The 14147-nt window shown below is 38.6% G+C and overlaps 1 protein-coding gene across 2 annotated transcripts in view; it reads right to left on the reverse strand.

Moving 5' to 3' along the window:
- pigo (phosphatidylinositol glycan anchor biosynthesis, class O) overlaps positions 1–14147 on the reverse strand; it is a 278331-nt gene that overhangs the window by 182099 nt on the left and 82085 nt on the right. For both annotated transcript variants that reach the window (XR_007935452.1, XM_051930081.1), the window contains exons 5-6: positions 3899–4022; positions 3548–3707 (exon numbers count right to left, since the gene is read on the reverse strand). Coding sequence is in view for 1 of the 2 variants with exons in the window: in XM_051930081.1 (XP_051786041.1) it covers positions 3548–3707; positions 3899–4022 (284 nt within the window). In the remaining variant the exon portion in view is untranslated. The remainder of the gene's footprint in view (positions 1–3547; positions 3708–3898; positions 4023–14147) is intronic.

Raw genomic sequence — 14147 nt, forward strand, 5'->3', positions numbered from 1 at the left:
GCATCATCTACACCTTCACACTATTCTATATCTCATTCATACATCACGCTCTTTCTCATTCCCAACACCAGGGGTTGGCGAGCGAAGCGAGCAGGGGGCGGAGCCCCCTAGTATAACAGAACAAATGCGCTTTTACTCAAAAATATAACTTCAGAAAAACAACCCACGTTTACCTACGATATTGACACGCAATTGGTACGAGGACTTCGGTGGCACAACGGTATCAGCTTCTGACATGTAATCAAAGCTTTACGGGTTCGATCCCTGGCGATTCCGTTTTGAGAAGTGAGCTGCTCGTATTCTTACTATTTTAGATTAAAAACATACATTTGATTCCAGTCTGTAACATACGGTGTAATTTATGATACCTGTAAAGTTTAACTTATTTTTTTCTATTCTGTTATTCTCTCAGCCGCGTTCATATTCCCAACTCTCCGCAACCCCCCTGCCGCATTTGACACTGCTGTTTTCACATAGACACGCTATAACAGAGGTACAGTGAACTCATGCCGATTATTCTACATCGGATCAAGAATGCACTTTTGCCATCGCTGTACTTTGTATATGTACATGGGAAGCTCTGCACTCGTGACTTTACACTGTAGATCTGGCTCTTACATACAAAGGACGGTGCATACGCCCAAAACATTAACATTTATATGTTACTTACATAAAAGCCAGATCCGATGTAGAACCGTCGTCATGTAAATAAATAACTCAAGGTAAATAACATTCAATTTACCTATTTACCTTTATTTATTTACTTACTTCCTACAGCGTAAAGTCTCGAGTGCAGAGCTTCCCATGTACATATACAAAGTACAGTGATGGCAAAAGTACATTCTTGATCCGATGTAGAACCCTTGTCATGCAAGTAAATAACTCAAAGTAAATAGGTAAACAACATTAGCTCTGGCTTTTATGTAAGTAACATATAAATGTTAATGTTTTGGGCACATGCACCGTCCTTTGTATGTAAGAGCCAGATCTACAGCATAAAGTCACAAGTGAACTGCAGAGCTTCCTCTGTTTGATCGTCAAAGGCAAGCTCACAAATTACACGTGTAGTGTCACGAAAAATACCTGCTGACACTTTAGTACGCGAGCAATGGTACGAGAATGCAGTTAGACTTTTTTTGGGCAGATACTCCACGCTAGTGTTTAGATCTGGAAGGTGTAGCATTGGTGAAATAAATAACATGCGAGCTATAGCGCGTCTTTATGTGATCTAAATAAATAACATTCGCGCTAAAGCACGTCTTTATGTGATCCAAATAAATAACATTCGAGCTATAGCGCGTCTTTATGTGATCCAAATTAATAACATTTGCGCTATAGTGCGTCTTTATGTGATCCAAATAAATAACATTCGAGCTATAGCACGTCTTTATGTGATCCAAATTAATAACATTCGAGCTATAGCGCGTCTTTATGTGAAAACAGCAGTGTCAGATGGGGAGGGGGGGGTAGGGTGGAATTGTGAACGTGACAGAGAATGAAACTGAATTAAAAAAACAAAAAACAAAACAAAGCTAACCTTTACAAATATCACACATTTACACCGGCTGTTACAGACTGACTGAGCGCATTTGTTCTGTTATATTTGTACCTTTTGTGAAAGTGTTTCTTTGATATTTGGACTTCAGGCTTCACACATTATAAACTTCATGTCTACATTTTGTCAGTTATTACTAAAACATGAAAAACGTTTCTGTTTTAACGATGTGTTTACATAGATCGGTGTAGACACGGAACACACATGAAATGCATGTGTTCCAAATAACGATATAGTATTTATAAAAGGTGTCATTTTGCTTGACTTCTCACTCTATACAACTCCAAGCAACTGATATGCAGGTACAAACAGATTTCAGCTGAGAAAACTGTGTGCGGCGGTGGGGGATGTGATAGTAGGCTGCTTGCTGATTATCAACACATTTACAGGACAAAAGACGCTGATGGAGAAGTGTGAAGCGATTTAAGGTGGGACGGATCTACGAGTTTTTTTGTAGGCTCTGGTAATTCTAGTGTTAAGGAAGCACAGTGGATAATTAAAATGTGGGCATCCATGATTAACAAAATGTAGTATAGAAAAATGACATATGACATAAATGCAAAGAAAAGACAAAACTAACAAAACATTCAAAACGACAGCAAATATATCACATTAAAGACTAGCTAAATTATAAAACAAAGAATAATATTTATCTGAATTATTTTCATTCTTCGATATCACGTGGTAGAATGAAGATATTGAAAGTTTCCAAAATAAATATTTAAGACCATAAATACTCTGACCCTTTCTTTAATAGCTGTTGTTATGGTGTATAAAATCTGTACATTTTGCTTTAATTTTCCATTATATTTTGTTCGAGACAAGACAACAGATGAACTACATTTAAGACAAATCAAAGCAGGGTTTCTTCCCTTACACCTCACTTTTAAAACAGCTGTTTCAACACTGAAAGAAAGACATGCTGGTGGCTCAATTACTTTATAACCTGGGAAGACTGCACCAATGCCTAATTATTTTACAGCCTGAGAAAGGAAGATCTAGCGACACATCAGAGAACATAAAAGGTTTTATTGTGTGGGAAAACAGACAGTGAATTAATTCTTCATATTGACAGCCAGCCAATCAGAATATCTATTAATTCTATCTTGCAAAACCCCCTGGTACAATTTTAGAATAAATATGCCTTGTCTGAGAAGGAGAAGAAGAAGAGAAACAGCGACAACGGACAAAAATGTCACTGGTCATCAGAAAAGCATCATGAACAGCGATTGCTAAATCAAACGCCTCCCTGGGACATTCATCCTTGTCATCTGTAACATTTTCGTAAGCTTTTTCTAAAGACTATATATATTCAGACTTTCCTATCAGTACCTATTTTCTATTATTCTTTGTTCCAGTAGTATTATTATTCTTGTAATAAATACCATGATGCTTTTAGCTTTCTATGCTTTGTTTTAATGTCTAGATTGATTGAAGTAATAAGTTAGATTTCTTTGAGCACCTAGAGCAGCCAGAGCTTTGCCATTACCTCTGTACCGCGAGGTTTATTTTGGCTGAGAGTGAGAGCTCAACTCAATAGTAGGAACAGTATGTAAAGAATGTATTCTTGGCTGATAAATGGTCTATTGTCAAGAGTGCTGAGTCTTTGTAAGTTTAAATGTATTCTTGTAGACCAAAAGTAATATTTAGGTCTGAGATATCATTAAAACATTGTATGTTGTTCGTGCCGATAATAAGTAAATCTCTTGAAGTGCTGAGTGACAGGCTGTGTTATTCCTAAAGCACTTGTGTGGTTTAAAGTGCTAGAGGTTAATCAGCGTGTGTGTGTCATTCATGGGGCCCTGTTGGGGTTAGGGTCTGTGTGTATGCGTATATCTATGTATGTGTGTGTTCATTTTAAAGTGCAACAGTAGACCAACCAGATAACAAACTTGATGAGAACACTTACCCTTGAGGGAAAACAGGTAAAGGGTAAGTAGAGGGAAATACTACGATAATACAGCTGTGCTAGTAAGAAAAGAAAAATCTTACCAGCCCCTGCTCTGTTGAAACTAACATGCTTGGTGTGTACAGGAAAAGAGCAGCATCAGTTTCCTTTTGGCTTTCACCACCATGATCGCCTGTATCAGTCATTCCATGATCCCCAAAGACTACAAGCAGAGTGTCATTCTCAATAAGTCTGGCCACCGATCTAGAAAAAATAACAGAAAAAGAGAGAAATACGAAACAATTTAAGAAGAAAATTATTAAACTATTAATTAATAAGGCATGGCGGATTTGCATTTTTCCAGAACTATCATTCATCTGCCACTTTTAAACTTTCTATCTTCCTAATAGCTTTTTTACATTAACACTGCAATAATCCACCTTTTATGAAAATACCTGATAACTTGGTCCATCTGAGTTAGTTTTTCTGCCATTGCAGGGTGATCAGGACCGTAGCGGTGTCCACAGTGGTCTACACCCAGAAAATGGGCAATAATTATATCCCAGTCTTTACGTTTCACTGCAAAATGGTAGAAACCAGTCAGTAAGGAAAAGTTGCCACTTATTTCATAGTATAGGAAATAACAGAAATGGTAATCACTGGCACAGAGACAAAGCAAATCATTCTCCATAGGTGATTCTGCTTTCATTCTATCAATGAATCAACTAAAAAATAAATAAATAAATTATTTTAGGTGATTTTAGATTTGTTGTCATTCATAAAATCAAGTCCGATTATGTGTAATTTAAAGCACACAAATTAAATACTAACAATACATAGAGGAAAATAATAAAAATAACACTTCAAAATAAGTTTCAGATTACAGCTATCACTAAAAGTAACAAAAAAAATAAGACTATCTAATCTGTGACTCTCCTGTCTGTGTTCTTCAGCTCCACAGTCTGAGCCAATTGTCCTCTCAATCTTACTGTTTTAGTCACTATCCAGAGCTAGTTCAAGATGACAATTTAGACTGACTAGTACTTTGTACCAGACATCACTATCTGTAAATCATTGCAACATGTGTGTTATACATCACTGATACACTGAGGACTAGTATCAGATTTTTTTTCTGGATTGTTTTTCTATATGGCATTTTTTTACACCTTGCTTGGATATAGGAATCGCTGCAAAACATGCTAGCCTTTCTGATGCGTCATTTTTGGCAATGCAGAGGCAAAGAATTTTATTGGTACTTGTGTATGTGAGAAAACAATTTAGAGGTAACAGTAGTTAAATATTTTGGTTTGCAGTGCACATTGATTATATATATTAGTGACGTGCGAGTCCCTGTCTTACACTCCAAAACACAAGGCTGAGACTCAGTACTTTAGCAAAACCAGATTTATTCATCTTGAAACAGGAACAGCACAGTTATTTATTGTAGCGGGATCTACCACTCTTTTAAACACAGTCACAGCAATCAGGAAGGGTCGTGGCCAAGTAATACTGTTGCCTGCATTTATAATGTTCCTTGCATTACCCATCGACATCAGGCACTTATAGCTTGACTGCAGTCAGCTTGGATTTGCTTTCGCTGTGAGCCCCTGCAGTGCTGGGAGCCCATGGTTGCCCCAGTAACAGAGAAACTGTCTTCCGCAGATGCGGCTATCACGCTTTGGGATGCTCTTCGGCATGTCATCCCGTTGTGGGGAATCCCAAAATTGAAGAGAACAATTGCAATGTTTAAGTAAACAAAAGACAAGGATGTACCAGAAGAAGGCTGATGTCATACACAAAATGTACTAAGAAATGAGTAAGAGATCAGCAGGTCCTGTAAACAACAAGACAGGACAGTTGTCACATATACAGAGATTTTCAAGGGTAAATGCTGAATCTAATTGATATGAGACGAAAAAGAATGTGATAGAATAGACTTTTATTTAGTTAAGTTATTTAGGTATAAGCCAACAAACCAATCAGAGTAAATGCATGCTTTAATCAGCACTTTTATTAAATTCAGTTGTTTATAAAATAGACCTCTGCCCTTACTTCTTTGACCATTCTGTAACAGACTACTACGATGAATGCTCAGCATTTGCTGAGGAGTAATTAAAGATGCAATGGACAGACTTATTCCTGCCTGATTACTGACTCAAAGAGGTTTTATCAGACATGTCCTAGTAGAGGATACGTTTCTTTATTTAGTTAAAATATTGATTTCTTCCATACATAACAAAATGTATTGCTTCTACAGCCCCACAATAGGTTACCATTGCTGTATAAATTTGCATACTAAATGGCAGAGGTGTGCGGAAAAAGCTGATTAATTTATAAATCGCGATTTTATTCAGTATGGCAATTACTGGATCACCAGGCGGATTAAAAATCTGGATTTAAAAAAGAAAAAAATGCTATTCCAATCAACAAATTGTAACTGTGTACAACTACGCATAAACCACAGTAGAGTGGAACCTCGGTTTGTAAGCATAATTCGTTCCGGAAACGTGCTCGCAGTCCAAAGCACTTGTATATCAAAGCGAATTTCCCCATAAGAAATAATGGAAACTCAGATGATGCATTCCACAACCCAAAACTATTCATTTAAAAATGATTAATACTAAATATAAAGTAAAAATACATAAAACAAATTAACCTGCACTTTATCTTTGAAAAGAATCATGGCTGGTGAGTGAGTTTCTAAACTTTTGTGGGATTCCACCCAACGGGACGACACGTGGAAGAGCGTCCCAAAGCAATCGCAGTCTCCCAGCACTGTAGCAGTTCACCGTAAAAGCGAATCCGAAAAGATCGCGGACATGCTATAAGCGCCTGCCGTCGATGGGTGATAGAAGGAACAAGGAACATTATAAATGCGCAGGGCACAGTACTACTTGGCCATGATCCTGCCCAACTGCTGTGTCTGTGTATATGAGAGTGGCAGATCCCGCTATAATAAATAACCACACTGTTGCTGTTTCAAGTTGAATAAAGCTGGTGTCGCTAAAGTACCGAGACTCAGCCTCGTGTTTTGGGGTGTATGACAGGGACTCGCACGTCACAGCACACACACACACACACACACAGTTACAATGCTGTAGTAAACAGTATACGCTCGTACGGATGTTGACTATATGAGTGAGGCACGCCAACTCAGACGGAGAATAGGAGACGATTGCCCACAATCCCGCAGCGAGAGACAGACAGAAGAAGCATCAGCTCAGTTGTGATCACATGATGCTCAGCAGACAAAGCGTATACATACTTACTCGTATTGCAAGACCTCGCTTGTTTATCAAGTCAAAATTTATTAAAAATTTTAGCTCGTCTTGCAAAACACTCATAAACCAAGTTACTCACAAACTGAGGTTCCACTGTATATAATTAATTACTACAGAGTTAAATAAGAGTTGCATGCGACCAGGCATTTTTTGTTGTCATGGTAACAGTTTACTGATGCAGTTACTGTAATTAGAATGCACAGCATATTTAGTTATACTACTGCTGCTGCCATGTTTATATGTGGTTGATGCACATGGACAGACATGCCCTGAAAAAAGTCCAAAACAAGAACAGGTCTGATCAAGGTTTTTGTCAGATTTATGTAGCACCATCACAATATAAAAAGTATATGGAAAACATTAGATGACTACGGTCGTATACAAAATTTGCCAATGTAAAGTCAAGTTTTGTGGTAATACCACTAATAGTCGTGTGCACCTCACTCTACACCACTCAGAAATAAGTGATGGCACTTCTAAAGCAGCTACACTAAGTAATCACTAAATTTTGGACACAACTTTAAATAAACTCCCCAGCAGTTGTGATAAGACAAAATGGATATCCAAGTCTATTGTATATTTTATTTGCAAGGCCCTTTGTCTCTACACTGTTGTTGGGAATCCAGGATTCCACAGCATGATTCATACACTCGAGGTGAGGTATGTTATTCCATTCCAATACTTTTTTTTTTTTTTTTAGGTACAGCAGTTCCTGAAATATACAACAAGGCTAAATCAGTGTTGTGGTGTGAAATTTTGTATATAAGTTGATAAATATTTTGTATGTCTTTATTTGTAACTTAGACGAGGCAATGTAATATTAGTGTTACATTATTGATAAGAACAGCAATGGGTTGATGGTTAAGAACCTTCCACATCCCCCATACCCTACTCCCCCCTCTTTAGGCCTGAGTCTTTGTAATTTTATGACTGGGGTCAGGGGAAGTGTCTAAAACCTGATTGACAAGTGATTCTTTGCAGGACTCCCTCAATCAACCCCCACAGGAAAGCCAAATTATCTAGCTGGCAAGCATCAGCTTAACAAATGGTATTGGGGGCAGGTGTGAAACCATTGTGACACATTGGAACTCTATTGGTCTAAAGTTTCCTGTTTGGTTCAGAAGCCATTAAGTGCAACAATGCCCTATTGGCTGTAGGGTTAGGACAGAGAATCTATAAATTTGCTTGCTTTACCCCTCCCTATCTCTCTTATACCATCATCATGAAAGAGCATCTCACACCATTTCCAGGAAAAGGACAACACAATGAAGAGCACAGCTCAGCAGCCATATTGCGATAGGCATGTGGCCTGTTCTGAAGAAAGCTGACCAAAAATGATGCCTTAACTAAAGACATTTAAATTAACTACAAGTCTGTGTGCCGCCTGAAACTACATATCAGCATTTATCAGGTTGTATGGTTTCCAATATTCACTTGTACTTTGCTTATTGTTATTATTATGAATATTGTCAATAATAAATTATTTAAAGTTGTAACTTAACTCCTGCTTGTCTTCTACTACACCCAATTGCCTGATGTTATAAATGTAGAAGGGAAGGTAGGGAGAAGTTATATACTACAATATCTAATAAAGAGTGGTAGATCTGTGAGATTTCAGGCTTTCTGACAAAGGCTACACATAAATAATACAAAGGGGCAAAGTAGAGTAATACAGAGCTTTACCAACACAAAACAATCTGAATTAAAACAGTTACTCTTTTAAGACCCTCACATGTGAATCATGGACTTCGAAAGCCACATAGTGTCATGTTACTGTAACATCACAACATATAACTGAAAAATGGTGCTTATCCTCTTATATCCTACAAACCTTAGCTGAAAAACAGTGTCATACCAGGGTTAACATGGCCAAGCTCATTCACAATGTCACTGAGAAATGGTGAATTGAAGAAAATTAGCCTATGTTAGTCACCCAAAATGTGATGAATGTATTTGTTGCAGTTCAGGTGGTCGGCTTTCCTCACATTAAATGCTATGTGTAAACGTTAAATGCTATATGATGTGCTAACCTGGTGGAACAGTGTACATGATATGCCACTGCCAGTATACAATTTCTTAATTCCATACATTTCTATTGTTAGAAATGCAGTTATGAAGTCTACCTGTTGACTCAATAAAAACACTTTAAAATAGATATTTAATTGTATTATTCACAAGGACTTCAAAATGCCAACTTGACGAGAAATTTTCTTTTCAAAAACAAACTGCAATATTGAATTGCAATACATAGACAATTGCAATATTTTAAAAATTGTAATACATATCTATCAGCATGCAAAAATCATTGCAATATCGAATCAAGAGGTTTCGGCCAATTCCCACCCCTACTAATGGCCTGTTCATGCTTAAGCCTGGCTTTTGGGTTTATTTTGGTTTTCATAAAAGTATAGTAAAAATAGACAAAAATGCAATTTGCAAGCATTGTTATCTTAAAATCAAATGCTCTGGAGAAAAACTTATGACCATCTCTCAAACACCAGCTGACAGATTTATTTTGAGGCTGATTTATACTCAGTTTAGAATTCTCCATGTACACTAACCAATTTAATCAAACAGGAAACAGTGAAGCAATAAACCTTTGCTAAAACTGCTCTTCACATTGCAGTGTTTTCCAGCTTCTGTGGATGGTTTGCTTGCCCCAACCCAAAAGTATGCAAATTCATCTTTATGTAGATTGTCAACCTTGCCTGCAAGCAAAAGAAAAGTCATCTTCCAGGAGGACTGTTGAAACAACAGACAATATCCTCTTCAGCACCAAATCCACTGTCCTTTAAAAGAAATAGCCATCAGGGACATAAACACAAATACTATCATCGCAGTGCCAAAGAAATCACCAGCATCAACACTCACTGACTATCATCCTATAGGTCTCAAACCTATCATGGTGAAGTGTTTTGAAAGACTGGTCAAGGACCATATAACATCCAAACTCCCTGAAACATTCGATCCACTTCAGTTTGCGTACTGCCTTATCTGCTCTGTCGATGATGCTATATCGGCAACACTCCATCTGGCCATGGCCCATATAGAAAATAAGTAGTTATGTGCAGCTGCTCTTACTAACATACTTCAAGAAGCTTATAGCTCCTTATCACTGCGCTAATAGCCTGCATTTGTTTTGCAAAAGTGTGGATTAGCAGAACACAGACTGCTAAAATTCAGTCAGATGAAGGCATTGCCCTGCTGTAATCCTCACAGCTGAAGTCAGTTTTGAAGTGTTTACCTGACAATGTGTTTGTAAGGAATTATATAGGTAATGAAATACCGTGATTTGAAATACATACATTTCATGCGAGTTCCATGCCTACAACGATCTGTGTAAATATAAAATGACAGAGTAAATGCAAGACAAGAAATGCTGAACATGCAGCTAAAACATAAAATGTTTTCATATGTTATAGCAATAACAACATAATGCTGATGTGAAGTGTAGGATGTGAAGACTGAAGCCTAAATATCCAATAAACACTTTCACAAAAGGTGTAACAAAACAAGTATGCTTTTACTGAAGAATAAAACCTCAGAAAAAGAAATTGGTCAATTGACATGTTGATGAAGACAAACTATCAGTCGGTACAAAGTTAAAGATGTTCACATACGTGTGTGCTTGCAAGTTCCATTTTAAACCAGCTGTCACAGTGGTAACGCTGTTACATCTCAGATCTACGCACTTGGGGCAGTGGAAAAGCTACCACTTAGCAACCTCGAGATAATACGTTTGAATCTCGCATCTTCTCTGCATTTAGCGCTTTGAGTACAGAAGTGCTTTTATTATTATCATATAATAAAAACATATTTGATATGAGTCTGTAACATCCTGTGTAAATTTATGGTACTTGTAAAACTTAGCGCTGAAAGGATAAAAGCAGACATACAAACATAGCTCAATCATTTCTTCTTGGTATCTTGTTGAGCAAACAGCAGCACAATGTTTATGATGGATGTTACTTTTCCTCACACACAGACATTCACATCAACATGTCATTTGAATGATTTTTATTTATTCAGTTTTATTCTTGGATTCTTGAATAAAACTGAATTTTAATTATTCAATTTTATTCTTGACTCGAATCACACCATCAGATTCGCAGGTGACACAAGTATGGTGGGCATCATCAGCAACAATGATGACTCTGCATACAGAGAGGAAGTGAACCAACTCGTCTGGAACTTGTCTGGTGTGACAACAACAACTTGTTACTGAATGTCAACAAGACAAAGGAGATCATTGTTGACTTCAGGAGGAAACACATGGCACATACTCCATTTACAATCCACGGCATCACTGTGGAGTGTGAAAAAAAACACCAACTTCCTGGGGGTGCACATCATGGATGACCTGAAATGGAATATGAACACCATCTTGCTTGTCAAGATAAAGAGCAGCAGTGCTTTCACTTTCTGTGACAAATGAGGACAGTAAACCTCCCCTCTCCTGTCCTCACAACATTCTACAAAGGCGCTATAGAAAGCATCTTGACCAGCAGCCTCATAGTCCAGTATGGCAGCTGCACTGTTTCAGATCAGAAGTCCTTCCAGAGTGGTGAAAACCGCAAAAGAAATCATTGGAACTACCCTTCTATCTATACAAGATCTGTACTTGTCAGGCTGCCTTAGGAGAGCTACTAAGATAGTCAGAGAAATGGGACTGTTCAAAGTTTTGCCCTCTGGGAAATGCTACAGCAGTATGCGGTGCAGGACTACCAGACTCATTAGGAGTTTCTTCCCACAGGCTATCAGACTACTCAGCTCCCACTAACAACAAACAACATGCTGATTTACTGGGACCATTATTCCTGAACACACACACACGGACTGATTGAACACGTATTTTCAGAATCTCATAAAATGCTGTTATGTCAATGTTTTCTTTACATGAATACCTTACAACTATTCACCAATTCTAGGATTGGATGGATGGATGGATGGATAGATCCATAAATATTTGGACAGAGACAACTTTTTTCTAATTTTGGATTCTGTACATTACCACAATGAATTTTAAATGAAACAACTCAGATGCAGTTGAAGTGCAGACTTTCAGCTTTAATTCAGTGGAGTGAACAAAACGATTGCATAAAAATGAGAGGCAACTAAAGCATTTTTTTAACACAATCCCTTCATTTCAGGGGCTCAAAAGTAATTGGACATTTGACTCAAAGGCTATTTCATGGGCAGGTGTGGGCAAGTCCGTCATTATGTCATTATCAATTAAGCAGATAAAAGGCCTGGAGTTGATTTGAGGTGTGGTGCTTGCATGCGGAAGATTTTGCTGTGAACAGACAACATGTGGTCAAAGGAGCTCTCCATGCAGGTGAAAGAAGCCATCCTTAAGCTGCGAAAACAGAAAAAAACAATCCGAGAAATTGCTACAATATTACGAGTGGCAAAATCTACAGTTTAGTACATCCTGAGAAAGAAAGCAAGCACTGGTGAACTCAGCAACGCAAAAAGACCTGGACGTCCACGGAAGACAACAGTGGTGGATGATTGCAGAATCATTTCCATGGTGACGAGAAACCACTTCACAACAGCCAACCAAGTGAACAACACTCTCCAGGGGGTAGGCGTATCGATATCCAAGTCTACCATAAAGAGAAGACTGCATGAAAGTAAATACAGAGGGTGCACTGCAAGGTGCAAGCCACTCATAAGCATCAAGAATAAAAAGGTTAGATTGGACTTTGCTAAAGAACATCTAAAAAAGCCAGCACAGTTCTGGAAAAACATTCTTTGGACAGATGAAACCAAGATCAACCTCTACCAGAATGATGGCAAGAAAAAAGTATGGAGAAGGAGTGGAACAGCTTATTATCCAAAGCGTACCACATCATCTGTAAAACACGGCATGGCTCCCAGTGGCACTGGGACACTAGTGTTTATTGATGATGTGACACAGGACAGAAGCAGCCGAATGAATTCTGAGGCGTTCAGAGACATACTGTCTGCTCAAATCCAGCTAAATGCAGTCAAATTGATTGGGCAGCATTTCATGATACAGATGGACAATGACCCAAAACATACAGCCAAAGCTACCCAGGAGTTCATTAAAGCAAAGAAGTGGAAAATTCTTGAATGGCCAAGTCCGTCACCTGATCTTAACCCAATTGAGCATGCATTTCACTTGTTGAAGACTAAACTTCAGACATAAAGGCCCACAAACAAACAGCAACTGAAAGCCGCTGCAGTAAAGGCCTGGCAGAGCATTACAAAGGAGGAAACCCAGCATTTGGTGATGTCCCTGAGTTTAAGACTTCAGGCTGTCATTGCCAGCAAAGGGTTTTCAACCAAGTATTAAAAATGAACATTTTATTTCAGTTATTTAATTTGTCCAATTACTTTTGAGCCCCTGAAATGAAGGGATTGTGTTAAAAAAATGCTTTAGTTGCCTCACATTTTTATGCAATCGTTTTGTTCACCCCACTGAGTTAAAGCTGAAAGTCTGCACTTCAACTGCATCTGAGTTGTTTCATTTAAAATTCATTGTGGTAATGTACAGAACCAAAATTAGAAAAAAGTTGTCTCTGTCCAAATATTTATGGACCTAACTGTATATACAAACTGTTGGTTGGTAGGTAGATAGAGATAGTTTATTAATCCCAAGGGGAAATTCACATACTCCAGCAGCAGCATACTGATAAAGAAAATATTAAATTAAAGAGTGATAACAATGCAGGTATACAGACAGTAACTTTGTATAATGTTAACGTTAACCCCCCCCAGGTGGAATTGAAGAGTCACATAGTGTGGGGTAGGAACGATCTCCTCAGTCTGTCAGTGGAGCGGGACAGTGACGACAGTCTGTCGCTGAAGCTGCTCCTCTGTCTGGAGATGATACTGTTTAGTGGATGCAGTGGATTCTCCACGATTGACAGGAGCCTGCTCAGTGCCCGTCGCTCTGCCACAGATGTCAAACTGTCCAGCTCCATGCCTACAATAGAGCCTGCCTTCCTCACCAGTTTGTCCAGGCATGAGGCGTCTCTCTTCTTTATTCTGCCTCCCCAGCACACCACCGCGTAGAAGAGGGCGCTCGCCACAACCGTCTGGTAGAACATCTGCAGCATCTTATTGCAGATGTTGAAGGACGCAAGCCTTCTAAGGAAGTATAGTCAGCTCTATCCTTTCTTACACAGAGCATCAGTATTGGCAGTCCAGTCCAATTTATCATCCAGCTGCATTCCCAGGTATTTATAAGTCTGCACCCTCTGCACACAGTCACCTCTGATGATCACGGGGTCCATGAGGGGCCTGGGTCTCCTAAAATCCATCACCAGCTCCTTGGTTTTGCTGGTGTTCAGCTGTAGGTGATTTGAGTCAAACCATTTAACAAAGTCCTTGATTAGGTTCCTGTACTCCTCCTCCTGCCCAGTCCTGATGCAGCCCACGATAGCAGTGTCGTCAG

The sequence above is a fragment of the Erpetoichthys calabaricus genome, chromosome 7 (genome assembly GCF_900747795.2).
Source record: "Erpetoichthys calabaricus chromosome 7, fErpCal1.3, whole genome shotgun sequence".
Lineage (NCBI taxonomy): Eukaryota > Metazoa > Chordata > Cladistia > Polypteriformes > Polypteridae > Erpetoichthys > Erpetoichthys calabaricus.